At 41.7% G+C, this 21,234-nt stretch overlaps 1 protein-coding gene across 1 annotated transcript in view; it reads right to left on the bottom strand.

Moving 5' to 3' along the window:
* Positions 1-5,192: 5,192 nt before the first annotated feature.
* The window catches only part of mmp17a (matrix metallopeptidase 17a), a gene marked incomplete at both ends in the record, with an annotated part of 88,727 nt that continues 72,685 nt past the window's right edge, over positions 5,193-21,234 (bottom strand). The window contains 5 exon segments of the mRNA XM_079404666.1: positions 5,193-5,515; positions 10,890-11,147; positions 11,762-11,914; positions 12,478-12,560; positions 15,063-15,165. Coding sequence (XP_079260792.1) covers positions 5,193-5,515; positions 10,890-11,147; positions 11,762-11,914; positions 12,478-12,560; positions 15,063-15,165 — 920 coding nt within the window.

Below are 21,234 nucleotides of genomic sequence, written 5' to 3'. Positions count from 1 at the left end.
GATTTCGTGCTGATAGACAAAACGGTTTTCACATACCACAACAACGAATTTGAGGCATGATGCAAAATGACACTTGAGGTCGTATCTCTGCAATGCTTTGGTATATTGACACCAAACTTTGTGTGTGCCATTGTCACCTCACACAGAACACACCACATCGATTTGATAACGGTGCCACCTGTTGGTCAAAAGTTAAAAGTCAATCAATTATATTACTGCTAGTTTTAAATGATTTTTCACTCATTTGGACTGCAATAATCTTAAAATGGTTTCAATTACTCATTTCTGCAGTTGTTCTGATGCTCCATGCTTAGCTCCTCATTTTGCCACTGATGTGCTTGGCCCCGTCATTGCTGCTTGCAGCTATATTTTATTATTATTATTATTTCACACAGCTGGGACCTCAGCAAAATCAGAACATGTTGGTTAAAGGTTTATTTTTAATTCAACCACAAGAGGGTACTGCAGGCTTGCAGAAAACTCAGAGCCTTGGGGACAACAGCATCTTCAACGCACAAGCTTGGCAGCTGGAATTGGTCTGGGGACGAGTCATTTGGAAAAAATCCAGCTGAAAGCATTTACCATGATGCATTGTGACCCATTTCAACAAAGTTACTTAAAACTCTTTCATATTTTGCATCTGATATGCTTGGCTCTTGCCCTTCATGGAAAGGCATGTGCTCGTATACACAATGATGGTGAAAGCCATCATATTGCTTTTATGCTGGTTCCTTTCACTCTTCTTGCTCCCGATCTCAACAGCAGCCCTGTTTGTTCACATTTAGTCCAGTCCAGTCAAATTTCGGTCTTTCATGATCAGTCACTTTGCATCAAAAGGGCTTTATCTGAGCAAGATGGAAAATTAAGTATGGAGATAAATTCATGTTATAGACACCAGATCCCTCCTGTGTCAATGAGGCCAGCAGGCAGAGCTGTAGGAAAGTAATGTCACAGATGTACGGTGGAGATCAAAGTGCTGCTGCTCCAACTTGAAAGACCTCTGAGCAGTAAATCCACAGTGTTCACACGAGTCACCTGTCAGCTTATCAAATGGAACTGCGGAGGAGCTTAACTCACGACAAACAAACCATCACTCACACAGCCACTGAGCTGAATTACTCCTCATATGTGTAAGAGCCAAAAGGTTATCAGAAACTGTCAGTTGGGGACTGAGACATGCAGGTGGGTGACTCTTCATGACCGTCTGCTGAAACCGTCTATCACCACAATCAACCAGCACAGACCTCGAGTTTATTGCAATGGCCCAAAAGGGAATGGATTGGTTCTGCCTAAACCATCTGGTGAATTCCCCTGCTGTGGCTCAATCCAAAACCCTACAGCAGTGAGGAATAAGCGACACTCTTGCTGCTCGTAATGTCATACAATATGTTCAAAACACCCAGAGTATATGCCTACAACCACTGGAGGAATGAGTAAGAGGGGGCTGGTGCTGCTTTGGCAGAGAGATTTATATTTTATTGTGTAAAAAGATGTAGAGACATGCTTCGACATCAGGGTTGTGCACCATTCAGACCTGAACTGGAAATGCCTTTTAAATTTAACTAAAACTACAGAATTAAAATAAATTGAAATGGAAATAAAGATCAAAAACCTTTTTAGTTTAGTTATAGATAGATAGATAGATAGATAGATATATAGATTGATACAGACAGACAGATATATAGATAGATTAATGGATGGATGGATAGACAGACAGGTAGATACAGACAGACAGATAGGCAGACAGGTGGATACAGACAGATATATAGATGGATGGATAAATAGACAGACAGGTAGATACAGACAGACAGACAGATATATAGATAGATGGATGGACAGATAGAAACAGACAGACGGATGTGAAGTGAAGTGACATACTGCCCATACTCGGAATTCGTGCTCTGCATTTAACCCATCCAACGTGCACACACAGTGAACACACACACCGTGAACACACACCCAGAGCAGTGGGCAGCCATTTATGCTGCGGCATCCGGGGAGCAGTTGGGGGTGCCTTGCTCAAGGGTACCTCAGTCGTGGTATTGAGGGTGGAGAGAGCGCTGGACATTCACTCCCCCCACTTACCCCGAGACTTGAACCCGCAACCTTTGGATTACGAGTCCGACTCTCTAACCATTAGGCCACGACTTCCTAGATGGATAGATAGAAAACACCTGATAGATAGATATCTGAAAGAAAGATAGCTAGATTTTTTTTAAACCATACTTTATACATCTTGGAAAACACCTTATTTCAGAATGCATTATCAATGATGAATTTATTTTAATTGCAACTCTTTTAATTGTAAATTTGTGGAGAGTGTCCAATTCAATTCCAATTCACACTCACAAATTGAGAAGGAGCCATGATAAACCAGCTAAACCATATGGATTTGCTATAGGACTACATCCGCCCACTCGATTCCGCTCAAGCACGGGTGTAGAATCGGCCTGACCGTGTTTTTACCTTCAAAGAAAGCGGTAAAGCCAAACCTATTGAAATTTCAGGCGGTACTTCACAGGATCCCTTCACAAGGTCCCTGTGCTGACTAAATGCAGTTTCAGTTACTGGAACATGACCACTCTGCTTACCCACGGGTGCTGACGGTCTCCAGGCAGCGGGGTAATTAGCAGCACTGGAACCTTTGATGGAACATTTTACCGCTCAATGTATTTAGGCTATCGCCACCGGAAGGTAACTGACACATCATTCAAAGTCATTGGTTTTGCTCTCAGCACTTTTTAAAACATCTTTGTATAGGCACCCGCACACACGCAAACAACCTCTACAGCTTTTCCCATACATGGCTCGGAGTGGGCTCGTTACCAAGACGATGGTTAGTTTCCATACCCATTGTGAAATATATATGCGCTGTCCTTGATGTACAGTAAGACAGGCACAAAATAACAAAGTTACAGCAGAATACATGTAGGATGTCTGCACATAAACAAACAGGAATATCATACCAACAGAGCCCTGGGTGCTAATGCATTTCTGATTGGTGGCGCGTGAAGCTATTTTGGCTTCGCTAGGTGAATGTGGTGCACAAAAAACAGCGGCGTGAATGCGGTTTCCGCCGTCGTGTGAGAGCAGCTGTCATGTCTGTGGGGAAAAAGTAGCGTGGAGCTCGCTTTTAGTCTCTGTGTGACATGAAATCACGGCACTCATCACGCAAGTTTGCTCGTTCTTCTTTATTTTTCTACAAAAATATTTCACCTTATAAAAGACAGCTCAGAATGTACATTATTTTTGTAACTGCTATAGAAGTTTTTTACCTTAAATATATGTATTTATATGTAGTATATAAGCATTTCTTTACATATATAATCAGAGTGCACTCTCAGCAGCCCCAGATATGAGTCAAATATCCTCCTAGTCTGTTGAATTATTTCTCATGACGCTCTCTGACTGTGGGAACTTTTAGAAAGTCTGTAACAAGACAAAAATAATTGTATAACCAAATGTTTCTAGCTGTGGTGATCCAGGCATTGTGAATCCAGCTTCATGCATGACCTTGATAAACTAAACAATAGTGGTGTTTATTACAATAAAATACAGTTGATTGCAATTATAAGTAACTGTCATTGCTTTAGAGTGATGACTTTGTGGTGGTTGTTACTAAAACAGTCAGTACTGAAGATGAGAGTAAATATAATTGCTTAGAACAATTCAGACTAATAAGAAAAAGATGCTAAGACAGGTGGATCGGAGAAGATGAGGAGGAGATAGTAGGATAAGTAAAGGATTACGGGTTTAGTAAAAAAATGAGCCGAAAATGTGCCAATAAAGATGAGTGACAGCATTCTTAAAGCACTTGGAGCGAGGGAAGGTTATCAGTTGTGACTCATGGTATCCCATGATGCCTATGAACTGCAGCCAGCCAGAAGCCCCATTCGTGAGATTTCTGCTGCCTTCCTGATATCAGCAATATTACTACTATCATTTTTATCATTATCATCATGATCATTACTATTACTGGCTCTGGATACGCTTACTGTAATCTCTTGAAATCAATATATTCTGAAACACAACATAATTAAATGAACCTGATAATGAATGTTCTCACATTTTGAATAATAATAATACATTTTTAATTTTTATTATAAAATATTAGCTATGCTTGCCTGTGCAAAACACTCTGGCATGATGGATATTTAGACTAAAGAATGCTGCTATGTGGTTGCAAGGGTTACTTATGGATGTATTCCAAGACTTTTTACAAGTCAATATTTTGGATCCTAAATATGGCTCATAACCCTCCTGCAGGATTTTTTCGGTTGTTTTATTGTCTTTCAGGTGAAGTCGTAGGTCTGATAAATTAACAGCATACCTCAATGAGCGACATGATTTGAGATATCATTCATGTCTGTAGCACAAACGGTGTGAGATAAATTATGTGCAGAAGTTAAATACTTCGGGCTAAAGGAATAGCTCACAAATGAATATTTGCTAAAAATGTAGTCACCCTCAGGCCATCCAAGATGTAAAGGAGCTTGTTTCTTCGTCAGAATAGATTTGGAGAAATGTAACATTACATCACTTGCTCACCAATGGATCCTGTGCAGTGAATGGGTGCCGTCAGAATGAGAGTCCAAACAGCTGATAAACACATCAAAATAATCCGCAATCCACACAACTCCAGTCCATCATTTAATGTTTTTGTTTCTTACAAACATGCAGATATTCACTTCATAAGATGCTAATTGATGGACTGGAGTAGTATGGATTAATTGTGGATTATCATCATGTTTTTTAAGCCATTTGGACTGTCATTCTGATGCCACCCATTCACTGCAGAGGATCCAATGGTGAACAAAGTAATGCAATGCTAAATTTCTTCAAATCTGTTCCGATGAAGAAACAAACTCATCTACATCTTGCATAGTCTGATGGTCAATCTTCAGCAATTTTTCACCCTTTGTTCTGATAAGCAATAGCAAGCACCACTAATAATAATAATAATAATAGAATTTCCATTTTCTAGAAAACCAACAACAAAAAGTATCATCCAAAAAAGAAAGAAAAAAAACTGTAATCCAGTCCCTTTCTTGATTGAAGTTCTGAGGCCTTTCCATCAGTCCAGCACTGGCGAAAGGCTTTTCCAGAGCCTCACAATGCTCTCTTTACCCACAGGCTGCTATATGTTCTGCTCCTGGAGTCTTTTTGAGTACAGGCCTGTGGCTCTGCCCTTATCAGAGAGGAGCAGAGGAGAGAGCGAGTGTAAGCATCCAGAGTGGCGCTAACACCCAGGCGGGTGAGAGGGTCAGCCGCGTCCCCAACGGGGAGGCTGAGTCCGAAGTGCAGGAACAAACCTCGTAGCCATTTTCTGCATGGTCTGCATGGTGCTGCCCATGTAGCCTTGTGTTCGAGTTGTTCTGCATCTCCGGGGAGTCCGACTGCATTTCTGTGCATACCAGCCAGTCCTTGCCGATGGGACGCGGATAACCCACTTCAACCTCCATATCGCTGCCCGCCACACGCCAGTACTCCTTTCCCTTGAAGAAATATGATGCTCCTGGGAAGAAAAAGTGGAAAATATAAGGAAATAAATACAGGTTGATGCGTAGAATGGATTTTTCAGACCTGCTTTCATCTGGCATACACATCATACACTTTTCCCTTTGTGGCTTTTGTCAACTCTAGTAACTGTTTTGAGACCACCCAGGGTGATACTAGAATTTGAGCCTTGGGGGGCTTGACCCCCAGGTATATTGTAGAATATGTTGTGCTTTGAGCAGGGCTTCTCAAACTGTAGTCTGTGGACACTGGAGGTCTGTTTTAGACTGTCCTAGTTGTCTGAGAATTGATTGCCTGTCAAAAAAAAAAAAAAAATTCAAAAATGTAATTAACTGAGGGAACTGCAGGAGGTTCATGAGTTGATGAAAAGCTAATGATTAATGAAATCATAAAAATGTAAAATTAAAATCATAATTTTAAAACAATCAAAATATATATAAGAAATGTAAATTTTTTGTTTACCTGTAAATAAAAGCAATAAGAGAACCATGCAAATGTGTGTTATATTATTGAAATATTATCTCGGGGATTAATATTCAATAAATATGTTAGGCGCAACGACTGACAACCCCTGAATTAACTGTCATTTATAAATAAGTGGCTATATAAATAAAAAACTTGTTTAACAATGTTCGCATAATCTCTTATTTTTAAGATACTGAGTAATGACTTAATACTTTTAGTTTTTTTCTCACATAAAGCCATCAAATTACTTTAGAATAGGACACAGATTCATACAGATTACGTTTCTTTGTTTCCTTTTTTGAGCTTGACAGTTTTTGGTCCCCACCTAATTTAATTACACGGAAGAGAGTAGCACAGAAATTTTGCTCAATATCTCCTTTTGTGCTTGGAATGATATGAGGTTGAGTAAATGATGACAGAGTTCGATTTTTTTAAATCTATTTCTTTAACACTCTTCTCTGACAGCAGAATAAATAATGTGTTATGGAGGATGAGACACAAGACAATAGCCCCTCTAGATAGAGTCTAGAATCACCAAAGGACACCAGCACATTTTGCCGCTTGATGAAAGCCTATTCCTCCGGTTCAGCCTAATGCTTGCATTTGTCCCATCTGAACAAGAGCTTTACTCTCTCTCTGTCTCACTCTTCAGGTGAAAATGGCCCTCAGTGCTGTCTATCTGAACTGGATACTGTTGCCAGCACCTCATCAGGCTGATACCTCTTCCTTCGCGTGGAGGCCAGGGACTGTCACTTTAGAGTGTGGCCTGCCCTCACTCCCCGTTCAAAGCTCTTCCTGTGGGGTTGGCAAAGCCTCTGAGAACAACACCTGATGAGACACCTCCTCTGTCCCTCACTCTGCCTACAGAGGAACCGCAGGGAAAAAGATCTGGTATGTCAAGTGGAGCGTAAAACTATGCTTGTGAGTGAATTAGCAATGTGCAAAACTCGAAAGACGATTTCCAGTAGATAAAAAGTGGAGTGGATAAAACAGTGCAAAAAATTAAATGTGTCAAAAAGGTTATTATAAGGTTAGTATAATTTGGTATGAGACACTATAGTCCAGGTGATATGTGATTATTTTTTTTCACTTTTTCATAAAAGTGTGAAATTTGGTACGCGTGTATAGTTTGCGGCCCTAAACATTTTCAGAAATGGAGCCATCGCAAAAACACCTTGTTGTTGCCATGGCGACCATTTTACTTTCCGTCATAACCAAATGATGTATTTTGTGTTATATCTCCTGAACCAAACATGATAACACAGAAAAGGTGATGTCTACCCCTATGTGTTGATGGTCAAGGATTACAATGATACCATATACAGCAACATAAACTGTTCAGGTGAAGAGTTAATGGTGAAATCAGCAATGAGCATCACAGCATTTACAAAAGTCCATATTATGGCTATTAATTTTTTCTTTCTTTGATAATTAACTAATATTTTATTCAATAATACATTAAAAACATTTTTTTTCAAGAATACTATCATATATTTCAGAGATATATAAAAAAATAATCTCAGGTAAGTGTATTTCCAATACATTCTTGTTCTCTCTCAACAACATCACACGCAGACGGCCACACAATCAGGTGTACAGTAAATGGTTAATTTATTGACTTTATGAGAAGGATTACAATTAAATCTCAGAAGATGCAGAATGAAATTTCAAACATTTTTCATTTAAACTTAATTTACAATCACTCTCTGGGGCCAGAGTTGTCTATTATGTTGTCCACAAGGGGGATGCCAGAGTCCTGCATGCGGGCGGGTACACGCAGGTGAACTGCTAATATTTGATGTAACGGGTGGAATAATATTTATGTGTAGGGTGTGGTGCAGGTGCGGGCCGAACGGTGACAAGCACGGGCGGATTGCGGGTCCAGTAACCAAGACTATTTAGACTCTGTCCAGTACATGCTGAGCAATGTAGCCAATCGCGCTGCCACTGATTGACAGCTGTAGTGATTATATTAAAGGGGACGCTCTTTGCTTGCTTTCTGTATTTAATCTATTCACAATTTGAATAAAAGTTTTAATAAATTAGTTTTTTCTACCTCATGTAGGAGATTTAATGTAGGTGTGGTTCGGGTTGCAGTTTTTATGTCAAATGGGTCAGGTATAGGATTAAATTAGTGTTGCTGTCAGATAACGTATGGGGTGTTCTGTTAAGTACTGCAAGGGTTAGATGACCATTTCACTAGCCAGGAAAGGTGAATGAAAATGCCTCTCTGTGATGTTACCACAAGGCATCATTTACTTACAGATCTCAGGCTTCTGGAGGGGATGTAGATTTCGTAAGAGTGAGGAGGAAGTAGGAGGGTGCTGAACCTGTGGCTGTTCTGTACGCAAACATCAACATCTTGAACTTGATGCGAGCCACAACCGGTAGCCAGTGCAGGGAGATAAAGAGAGGTGTGAAGTGGGCTCTTTTGGGCTCATGGAAGACCAGTCGTGCCACTGCATTCTGAAACATTTGTCGAAGTTTGTTTGCGCATGATGAAAGTCCAGCTAGAAGAGCATTGCAATAGTCCAACCTAGAAATGATATGGGCCTGGGCAAGAAGTTGTTCAGCATGCCCTGTTTAGAAGGGCCTGATCCTCCTGATGTTGAGCAATGCAAACATGCACGATTGAGCTGTCTTTTATTTTTAATGCATTGGGAAGAGTGGGTTGAGTATTTCCAATTATTAGAAATGAGAAGACCAGTACCCTTCCAACTTGCCGGGGGGTGTGAGAGAAAGGGAGGTTGTTAGGTTGCGGAGTCCAGGTGGATGCTGCACAGTTTAGATTGAGAGTCCCCCTTCCATGTAAAGCGCTTTGAGTACCCAGAAAAGCGTTAAAAGTGATGAATTAATAATTAATTAAAACATCCTTTTATTGTACTATTGAATAAAATATTATCAAAGAAAGAAAAAAAATAATAGCCATAATATGGACTTTTGTAAATGCTGTGATACTGTGATGCTCATTGACCATCAAAATATAGGGGTAGACAACACCTTTTCTGTGTTATCATGTTTGGTTCAGGAGATATAACACAAAATACATCATTTGTTATGGCGGAAAGTAAAATGTCGTCATGGCAACCACAAGGTGTTTTTGCGATGGCTCCATTTCTGAAAATGTTTAGGGCCGCAAACTATACAAATACACCAAATTTCATGCTTTTATGAAAAAGTGAACATATCACCTCAAATTTTGCACATATCACCTGGACTACTAAGGAAAAAAAGTGAGGCATGATACAATGAAAAAAATGTTCATCTGCATGACTTTAGAGGTTAACATTATGCGTAATATGCAAAATAATTGGCCTTCACATTTATACAATTGATGATATGTTTCACTCGTGGGTGACATTTAAAAATGTTCAAAATGCTTCAATGCTAATTACAGGTACTGGGAGCAATTATATTTTTGGAAATACCAGTCATAAAATGTTCTAATAGAAATGACTGAAATATGTATTCTGAGAAATAGTAAGCTTTGTGAAAAGCAATAGAAAAGGAGAGAGTGGCCAGCATTTTTTTTCTCATCATAAATAGGCTTTCTACCTGTGAATCATTTTGTATAATTGGAATATGCTGACAATGTGTTGGTCAACTTTAATACATGGGTTAACAGTGTTAACATTTTGAATGGCTGCATGCATCGACTCAGTTTTGACAGTATTAGTGTAACAGACAAAATGGAAAAAATATGAATAAAAGAAGCTATATGTGTGTTTTTTCATGAAAGTGCTTAGCTATGTGCTTTGCTTTTATGTAACACAGGCTTGATTCGATTCACCACAGAATTTCAAATGCCTGTTCTTTATCCTTGAGGACGCCACAAGGAGCTCGGTGTGCATTAAGCACAATGCCGTGCATTAGGCATGACGGGACGTTATGCCCCTTTCTCCATTCAGCTCACATAGACCTCAAAACTGCTGCTATGACAACCACATAATCAAAACACCTGCTTGACTAACATCCTCTCCGCCCTAATAAAATCATATCTTCTAAGGCATATCAGGATCGGAAAACGGGAATGCCGGGAGCATGCTGAACAGTGTTGCTATTATTTACTAATTAGTTAATAATACAAAAACCTTTGTTAATTGAAATATAATTAAACATATACATACTAGATAATAGACTTGATGGAAAAAAAGACAAAAATTATAAAAAATGAAAAAGAAAAACCAAATAAAAAAAATTACAACCCCCCCCCCCCCCCCCCCAAAAAAAAAGAAAGAAAAAAAAGAAATATATAAATATTCAAAGTATTAATAATAAGTACTACAAATAACAGCATATACTATAAATAATACTACAAATAATACTAAGATAACAGATGCTAACAGCTTTTTTTGTATGTCACAGCCTGGAAAACAAACAAACATGATTTGCTACTTACTATTGCTATTTTGGGGCATTTACACACAGTATTAATTATTTAGGTGGCGGGATGTTCTCATTTCAGAGACCATTTCTTATGGACATCTACGTGTACAAAATGAGACAACTTTTTTTGGTCCAGTTTCAAAAAGATACTAAAATTGAAATTTTCACATCTGCTAAAAGCTGATTTTGTCAACTTTTGAGAGAGGCAAAAAGGCATTGTTCTCCTGAAAAATGTCATCATTTACTCACCCTCATGTCAACGAGATGAGGGTGAGTAAATGATGACATTGACAAAAAATACATTTTTGTGTGAACTATCCCTAACTAGACATGCTCTAAATTCCAATTTCATTGTATCTTCTCCACCTAGTTCAACAGCAAACTGGTATGAGCCAGCCTAGACAAGCACAGAAATTCATTTCGGTCTTTTCAAGCTGGAGGGAAAGTGATTCATTTTTTTTGTGGCTCTAATAGATAACATCCAGGAGAACTGCTTAAAATTTACGATTCACAATACTTACTGTCAGACCACCGCATGGCATCATCTAGTTGAGATGGGATCCCTTTCCACAGCGCTGTGTCTTTTGGGTAGCCGAGGTCCATGCACCGCAGATGGTCATCATAGCGCCAGTAACGACTGTCCTTGAAGAAGTAGGTCTTCTCATTGTGCAGCCAAACAAATACGGCATCCACTCCTTCCGCAGGCAGTCCGAAGTCCGTGACAGGTCGTGGGTAGCCCTCTTCAACATTATTATCCTTGAACACCCAATATTTCCCACCTAGAGAAGTGAGAACGACTTACTGTGAGGTGGGAAATTTGCTGTGAAATACATTTAAATACTCTATATATACACAACACCTCCATGCTTTTGAGCTGAAATTGGATTTGAGGTATGACTTCAAAACACTCTCACATTATATCTTTGAAGGACATTGTTTGCTTTATAATCCAACTCTTATTAAAAATGACATTTACATAACTCTAGACTGTTAAATTCCAATCATTTCAAGAATTTTCCTAAGAGTGTTTACGCTCTAGGGAGCATTTTGTTCAAAATGTCTGGAATTAGCTACATTATCAGAGGGTCTTTTTGAAATAATTTTAAAGAGACTTTGATAGACGTTCTTGATCTCTTTAACTGTGAAATTTCCACAAATTACTGATTGCCAAAAGCAACAAACACAGTGTAATACTAGATATGGACATTTTTTAAATGTCTTGCACAAAACTCGACATGCAACGCTAAGGGGTTGCACTCATCCAGTTCAGAATGAGCTATGTGCCAAAGTGCAATAAAGGTGAGAAATTCTTATGTATGAGTAATAATTAAAGTAAACATTAAATAGTTACATTAAATATTAACTTCATAAAAGATTAAATCCAGGCATTTACCTTTAAAGAACACTATTTTATGGTCTCCAGGTCTCTCGTATACAGCATCCACGCTGTCCAAGTTGGCAGGCAAACCCCTCCAGAAGCGATGGATCTGAGCTGGCCTCAACGACACCAGGTGCTTCTCACGTGTCAGACGCCAAAAATACTTCCCTGACGAGAAGTTTGACAGTAAGAATGTGTGGTTATTTGTGTCTTTATGTAAGCTTATGGTGTAATTATGAGCCATCATATGATATGTATAAGGGACATTGGCTAATAAAGTGTGGAATGTGTGCATGACCCGGGGGAAGTGGGAAGGAGGGTGCCCAGCTGGCAGAACCAGCCAAGCAAATACAGAACACAAATGATAATATATCAAAATGCAGACAGCAGTAGTCTGCAGACAGCGCATTCAAGACTAAACAGGAAAACAAAACAATTTCACAGCAGTCCAAGTTCAAGAATTTACATCATGATAAAAAAAAATATTTTGTGTCCACAAAGCGGAGTAATGCAAATAATGCAAAAAAAATAAAAAATTAAAATAAGCAAATAAAAAAGAAAATTGATTCGTTCGTGTTTAAACTTTGCCTTTAATAATTCTAATGGGATAATAAAATTAAATGCAATTAAATAAACTCAAATTCAATGTATATTATCTTAATATCAGTTATTAATATGTTACAATAATACAAATTTTAGTCGTAATATCTTATGCATTGTGCTGTTCTTACCTTTGAAAAAGAAGGCCTCCCCTCGAATCTGGGCTACAGCATCAAAGTGGCTAGTGCATCTGTTAGGGGCATCAGGGGCAGGTCTGTGAGGTAGTACAAATAGAAAATAAAATGAAATGGATAAGCTTTAAACAAATGGCTTTGCAAGGCATGTGAAGGTAGAGCATAAGAATTTCACTAGTAGACGTGTTTGTGTCTCTACATGAGTAAATCATTGATTATGGAAGGAATAATTGACAACAGACCACTGAATTATTAAAAAAAAATTATGCACACCTTGAGGTGGTCATGCAGCCTCAGTGCAATGCAGAATACTGCATAATTTTAAATAATTACATGATACAGAGTCAATTATTTCGAAAATACCCGAGGAGTCAAGGTTTAGCTGGTTTATATGGTCTAGTTAGGCCCTGCTGGTAGATGTCTTAACTACAACTTCTGTTTGGAAAGGGGAAAAGCTGCATTCATTAAAAAAAAAAAAAAAAAAAAAAATATATATATATATATATATATATATATATATATATATATATATATATATATATATATATATATATATATATATATATATATATATATATATATATATATATATATATATATATATATATATATATATATATATATATATATATATATATATATATATATATATATATATAAATAAAATGCTACAAAAAAACCCCCATAATAAAATAATATAAAATAAATAAAAAGATAAATGAAATAACTTACCAAATAAAACAGGGTTTCTATAGGATTTTTAAGATCAAATTTAAGACTTTAAGACTTTTTTTAAGACCTGCACAAATAAAAGTAATACCATATAAGCGGGATAGGGCAATGTCTATAGCACCATATTAAACTGTAAAACGGCTGCCAAAAGCATTCAGATACAAGTTTTCACAAAAACAAGAAGTTTTATAAAATGATCAACTTTACATTTCAGCCTTTAAACCATTTTTAAGAAAATGGATGTCAAAAGTATTAATTATATAGATTTTAACAATTATCATCAATAAATTATTATATAAATGAAATAACATGAATTAGGGGTGTGCGAAATTGACAAAAAATTATATTTTGATAACATATTTTATCGATAACGATGATTAGATGATATTTTGCTGAGTGAGTTATTGTGCTGGTATCTTAAAGATTATCGTGGACATTCGACTCCTTAATTTTTTTTAAAATATTATTCATATTCTGTGTGGTCAGTTCACACCAGTGATAGAAATTAATCTTTTCCAATAAGTTTGTTACGTCCCTTTTGTTCTATTTCTGTGTGTTGTCTTTTGTTTGGGAGGTGCTTGTGTGTGTTTCTGTGCAGGAGGATGTCTGATTGGTTCCTGCAGTCCAATTGGTGCCACACCCTGCCTGGTCAGCTGACTTCTGGATGCCTATAAGAGCCTATAATTCTCATATTTATTTAATGAAATCATAGCCTTTTGAAGTTCAATCATCACATTCAGCCTTATCGCAATTCTGGACTTTACGTCTCCAAATTTAAGACCTCTTGATCATAATTAAGACTTCCTTCCTTTGATACAACTAAATTTAAGACATTTTAAGACTTTAAGACCTCGCGGAAACCCTGTAAAATAATATATAAAAGAAAACAATTAAATAAATATAAGTAAACAAAATGATATAAAATAAGTTATATAAAACAAATAAAAGCAAAAGTAAAAATAAAATAAATAGAAAATTAAATGGTAAAAATATAAACAAATTAAATAGAAAGTAATTGTAATCAAAATAAAATTATAAAGTATATAGACATTTAAATATGAAAAAATATAAAACAAAATAAAATAGTGTACACCACAGCTAACACAGTAAATGTATTTATCTCAAGACATTTTTCAGGTTTTCTAAAATATGCACTACATTTTTATGCCACCACTTAAATAGTTTAAAATCAAGTTTAAAATCAGCACAAGCCGCTGGTGCTAATTTGAAAGCATCAGCACTTTTATGTAAGTCTGTACAGTACATTATCATTTTTGTATAGCTATGGCTATGTGCAACCAGACTCCAATGTCCTTAATATGTGCTTGGTTTAAGATTGGGCAAATCAAAGATGTTATCACCAGCTTGCAACAGAATCTCTGAATGCGTTATCCCCTCGGCTAATGACTGACTTAGCACTTTGACGTGGCTGGGATGCTAATGATGGAGCAATTACGGTGACAGAGCTGCTTTTGTGAGCTGGAACTCGCCTGACACTTTATTAACAAAGATCTTCATTCACAGCTTATTAGCTGCGCTCTCTGAGAGGAATATATTACTGACCATTGTCAAACTAAATCTACCTGTCTCACACATCTGCCATGATGGTGGAGAGAGAGGAAATAGAGAGGTACATGCTGCTCTCAGAGCAGCTAAATGCTTGCTTACTAGGAGTCAGGAATTGAGTCAGTAATTTGTGTCATTCTGGCATTTGCTTCAGGAAGGTTGAGTGCAGTTGTGAGTGCAAGTAAGTCCATACATACTCTTCTTCTAAATGATGGACTGCTACCTCTGCAATTCAAAATATTCAGAGGAGTGGGAGTTTTGTGGGTGCACACTTGTTGACTCACGGTATCATGGATCTGTTTTCGGGGAGGTCAAGCAGGACGGGAGGTTCGGCGGTTTGAGAGGGGTCATCTGGCTGCATCGTGTGCGATACGGACTCTCGAACACCTGACAAAACACAAGGCGAGTTCAACTTGCGCAAAAGCAGAAAAGCGGCACATTTCTGAGAGGAACACACGCTAAGTGTGTGCTTTACCTTTTGACAAACACTCAAATAACTCAAAAGTAGAGATACGAGCCAGTCACAAAATTAGTTTTGCAAAACTACCATTGCCACATAAGACAGAAAACGTATGAGTAATAATGTGCAAGTAAAAATAAAACTAAGCTAATGAGCACAAAGTTTGACAACCAACAAAATGCACAAGTCCATTATACTGTCACGGTGCACACACGAGGGAGGAACCAGGAACACGCAGACGAGGATATAAACTCAAATAACACTTTACTGACATCAAGGCAGGGCAAGACACAGACATCCAACACCGGGGATAACGAGTAGACCAGACGAAGTTTAACTGAACAGACAGGACTAATATACACAGGTAAATCATAGATAACGAGACGAACACGGCTAGACAAGAATTAACTAATGATTACGCTTAACAAGGACAGAAAACAAACCAAATATGGGCACAAGAGGCAGGAACACATGACACACACACAACAGTTCCCTGACATACACTTTGTTTCAAACCAAATACTATTTATTATCAAAGAATGCTATTTCTTTAACTTTAAACCTGTTTGGGGGACCTTATAATAGCTCAAAAAGTGAAGTGACATTCAGCCAAGTATGGTGACCCATACTCGGAATTCGTGCTCTGCATTTAACCCATCCAACGTACACACAGCAGTGAACACACACACACCGTGAACATACACCCGGAGCAGTGGGCAGCCATTTTATGATGCAACGCCCGGGGAGCAGTTGGGGGTTCGGTGCCTTGCTCAAGGGCACCTCAGTCATGGTATTGAGGGTGGAGAGAGCGCTGGACATTCACTCCCCCCACCTACAATTCCTGCCGGCCGGGGACTCGAACGAAATATACATATTTTGTGTGTGATTGATACTCGATAGGTTTTATAATCATACACAACATCCTTCATCAAAAATGTTACAGTATGCAACTCATTTTTGGGGTCACATCAAGTGACCCAAGGTAAGAAACATTATTAAACACAATAATTTGGTAAAACTTTACAATAAGGTTCTATTTGTTTACTATATTTAATGCATTAACTAACATTAACTAACAATGAGCAATACACTGTTAGAGTATTTATTAATCTTAATAAAACAACTGTTCATTGTTAGTCCATGAATGCTCAGGTCCATTATATAACATCAATAGATCCAACTTTTGATTTAATAATGTATTAGTAACTGTCTGAATAAACATTAACTAAGACTAAAATAAACGATTTAAGTATTTTTCATTGCTAGTTTTTGGTAATGTAGTTAACATGAACCTTATTGTAAAGTGTTAACAAGTGTTATTTTTATTTTATTTTATTTTTTATCTCACTTATTTTGTGGTACAACAGAGGCTTAAAGTGTTTTGAAATAATTGCTAAGTTTTTAAAGCTGTCAGGGTTGTCACTTCGGTCTAGTTTATTCATGGTTTTGTGACGGAGCCCTGACACTCCCTTCTTGTCTTGTTTTCTGGTGAGTGCGCGCCTCCGAGTGTGCTCGGGCCGCGCGCTCTCTTGTCTGCGTGCTCTGTTTCATGTTGGGGCGTGGTGTTCGGATCCCGGCACTCCTGTCTTGTTCAGGTTCAGTTCTGGTTTCGTGTCGGGGTTCGGACACTCACGCTCCAGGTTTGTTCTTGATGTAGGAGTGTGTGGTCTCGAGTTCGCTCGGGCTGTGTGCTCCTCTGTGAGTGTGTGTGTTTTGTTCGGCACGTGGTTCAGTTTCTGCCGTGTGCTTTTTCGTTGTGTTGTTGCATGCAGCTCGTTCTTCAGCTGCGTGCTTTCTCTTGTTTTGTCTTGTTCTGTGTTGCACGCAGCTACGCAGCTTGTGTTTTTTCACTGGATGCGTGCTTTCATGTTTGTCATGTTTTGTGAACACTCGGCTTATGAGTCTCCTCATTAGCTGCGTGATCATGTCCTGTTTTGCACATGGCTAGTGATTTGTGTGAGCACATGGCTTGTGTGGTTTGGTTCTATGTGCCATGTGCTCTCATTTCAATTGTCTTGACCCCACCCACCTTGTTTCCTGATTATTGGTTAATTTGCCCCACCTGTGTTTTCTCGTTACCCTCCTCATTTGCTCCGTTTATAATCTCCTTGTGTTTGCAGTCCTGTGCTGGTTCGTCGTCAATGTTACCCTGTGTGAAGTCCTGTCCTGCCTTGCCTTGTCCAGCCTTGTCCTGCCTTGCCAGTCTGTTCCCTTCCAGGAACTTCGAGCTGCGTCAAAACGCATATGGGAACGCCATCAGCGTAACCGACGCTCTGAATATTGTCTACAACCAGTCTAATGGATGGGCGAGGCGTCACGGGCGGGGTGACGTCACGACCAGGAAGTATATAAGCACGTGCGGCGGAGCCGGCGTCAGCTTTCTGTCATTCAGCAAGCGCTCTGTTTGTTGTCAGTCTGATTTCTGCTTTGTCAGTCTTATTTAGTGTTGTCTGTCCTAAAAAAGATGCCTAAAGCAAAGGCCAAGACAGTGGGCGATCCCAGATCCCGTTTCAGGTTGTGTGTTAGTCCTTGCCCTCGTTACATCACGGGTGGGGACACACACAATCTGTGCGTGGTCTGCCTGGGTGCGGAGCATGCGGCGTCGGCTCTCGAGGGAGCTGATTGCCCGCACTGTGAGCGGCTCTCGCTGCGCACACTCCGCACCCGGAGGGCTCTCTTCGAGGAGGGAGCCTTCGTGAGCTCCCCGCGCGGTGCTGGTCCCGCTGCTGCTGAGGCAGAGCGGCGGCTGCACTCGTGGGGCTCACAGGTTGATCTGGCTGGCGAGAGTGAGACGGGCATGTCCCTATCTCCTCCCGTATCCACCAGATCTGGTGTCCCGTCTCTCGGGGAAGCATGTCCCTATCTCCTCCCGTCTCTCTGGTGTCCCCCCGAGATGAGGACTCAGCGCTTCGTCTCTCTTCCTCCGAGGAGGTTGACGTGATGAGCGTTGACGAGGTTTCGCCGCCTCTCTCGCCCCAATATGAGGAGTTGCTAGAGGTGGTGACTCGGGCAGTGGCCAAGCTCGACATCAGTTGGCCTCCCGAGAAAGCAACTGTGCCAGCAGTCCAGAAGGCTCCTCTACGCAGGAGCCTTCCGTTTATCCCCGATCTCCACACAGAGGTGTCGAGATCGTGGGTTAAACCATATTCATCCCGCCCTTTCGTTCCCGCTTCTGATTACTACGGTAATGTGCGGGAATTGGATGGGCGTGGATACAGGGCGATGCCCCGGATCGAACAGATGCTTGCGAGCTATCTGTCTCCTTCCGCAACGTCGTCCTTGAAGGCTCCCACTCTGCCCACTAAGCCTCTGCGCACCACATCATCATTAGTGGGCAGGGGGTATGCGGCAGCAGGGCAGGCTGGTGCATGTCTGCACACTATGGCAGTGTTGCAGGCGTACCAGGCTGAACTGCTGAAGGAGTTAGACGAGTTCGGGGATATCAGAGCTGATGATATCCTAGAGCTCAGGAGGACCGCCGATTTGGCTCTCCGCGCCACCAAGGAGTCGGCCCGTGCTATCGACCGCTCCATGTCAGCTTTGGTGGCAGCGGAGAGGCATTTGTGGCTGACCCTGTCCGATATCAAAGAGAAGGACAGGGTCTGCCTCCTGGACGCCCCGCTTCAGCCTTCTGGCCTGTCCGGCGACGCTGTGAGCACCGTCGTTGACAGGTTTCAGGAGGCTCGTAAGCAAGCGGAGGCGTTCCGGCGGTTCCTCCCCCGTCGCTCTCTAACTCTGGAGGCTGCTGGGCGGGAGCAGCCTCCTCTGCATACCAGCTCCTCACACAGGGCTGCGCAGAAAGAGAGCTCCGAGGGGACTTCGAGGCCGAAGGCAGACCTGAGGGATGTCTTGTCGGCCAAGAGGTCCTCGGCGAAGAAGTCCTGATGGGCGAGCCCCAGGACTTCGGAGGGCGGCCCCTACTGGGGTGGAGCGGCTTACACCGCGGCACACGGTGACCGTCTCCCCTCGGTGCCCTCCGGGGATTTGTCTGTCAACCCTGCAGTTCCAGGGCACAGCAGGTCCCAGCGAGTATTACTCTCAGGTTCTTCCGCCTGTGATTTCAGCGGGCCTGAGAAACTCGCCTCGGCCGCCAGATCACGCGTCTCCTGCCGGTGCGCCGCAGCGAGGCAGCAGTCTGGCCGCTTCTCTAACACCAAAGGTCAGTCTCGAGAGACTGATTCCCTTAGTAGATCGTTTGGCAGCCTGGCAGCGACTGCCGAATGTGTCTCTTTGGGTCCTGCGGATGGTAGAGGCTGGCTATTCCATCCAGTTCGACGGTCCACCCGAGCAGGCTCTGGTCTTGGAACAGGAAGTCGGTACTCTGCTGAGGAAGGAAGCCATCGAGTTGGTTCCTCCTCACGAAGTCCACACCGGCTTCTACAGCCGGTACTTCATTGTTCCAAAGAAGGATGGAGGGCTGAGGCCCATACTGGACTTGTGTCTCTTGAACCGCTCAGTCAGACAGCTGAAGTTCAAGATGCTGACGGTCAAACAGATCGTGTCTCAAATCAGGTCCGAGGACTGGTTTGTCACGATAAACCTCAAAGACGGCTATTTCCATGTATCCATCCTTCTTGCTCACAGGAAGTTCCTGAGGTTCGCTTTCAGGGGCAAAGCGTATCAGTATCGGGTTCTTCCCTTCGGCCTAGCACTCTCACCCCGCACTTTCACCAAGTGTATGGATGCGGCATTGGTCCCGTTGCGACTGCAGGGCATCCGCATACTAAATTATTTCGACGATTGGTTGATTCTCGCTCAATCAGAGCGGTTGGCAGTTCGGCATCGAGATGTCGTTCTCGCCCACATGAAAGATTTGGGGTTAAGACTAAACGCCAAGAAGAGTGTGCTTTCTCCAGCTCAGAGAACCACTTATCTAGGCATAGTGTGGGATTCGACCACGATGCAGGCTCGTTTGACCCCTGCTCGGATCGAGTCGATCCTCACGGCAGTCAAGAGAGTGCGAGAAGGCCAGCCATTCACTGTCAAGCAGTTTCAGAGACTGCTTGGGCTCATGGCAGCTGCGTCCAGCGTGATACCTTCTGGCCTGCTGTACATGAGGTACACAACTGCTGTACACAACAGATCCTTGTGTGGTCCCAGGGCAAGCTCCTATCACTGAGAGCTGTGCACATTCCTGGGCATCTCAATGTGGGAGCAGACGTCCTGTCGAGACAGGGGCCGAGGCCCGGGGAATAGATGCTTCACCCCGAGGTGGTGAAGCAGATTTGGAAGGTTTTTGGCCAGGCACAGGTGGACCTCTTTGCGACTCGAGAGTCAGCACAATGTCCCCTCTGGTTCTCTCTAGCTCCTCCAGCTCCTCTGGGGCTGGACGCTATGGTACAGACGTGGCCGAGGGTCCGTCTGTACGCCTTCCCCCCGATCGCTCTGCTCCCGAGAGTTTTGGCGAGAGTGCGCCGGGACGCGGTCAGTCTACTGTTAGTAGTGCCGTTCTGGCCGAGTCTGGTTCTCGGACCTGGTTTCTCTCCAGGACGGCACCCCGTGGCCGGTGCCGATCAGGAGAGATCTCCTCTCACAGGCCAGGGGCACCTTTGTGCACCCTCGCTCGGAGTGGTGGAGGCTGTGGGTGTGGCCCCTGAGGGGGCACAACTCATAGCTTCCGGTCTGTCAACCGAGGTTGTCGAGACCATGCTCCAATCCAGAGCTCTCCCCACGAGGAAACTGTACACCTTGAAGTGGGAACTCTTCACTTCTCGGTGCGGGGACTGCCAGCTCGACCCAGTCAACTGCCCGATTCGCGCAGTTCTGGAGTTCCTGCAGACCCGTTTCTCCGCAGGGTTAACCCACTCCACTATTAAGGTCTACGTGGCAGCTATCTCTTCGTACCACGCCCTTATTAGTGGCCAGTCAGTGGGTAGACACCCCCTGGTTACACGTTTCCTCCGCGGTGCACTGAGGCTGAGGCCGCCTGTACGATCCCGTGTCCCCACGTGGGACCTGGCTGTGGTACTGGAGGCTCTGTGCAGAGCACCTTTTGA

The sequence above is a fragment of the Barbus barbus genome (genome assembly GCF_936440315.1).
Source record: "Barbus barbus genome assembly, chromosome: 43".
NCBI lineage: Eukaryota > Metazoa > Chordata > Actinopteri > Cypriniformes > Cyprinidae > Barbus > Barbus barbus.
Note: the sequence above shows the minus strand (reverse complement) of the source record. Positions and strands in the feature narration are given on the sequence as shown.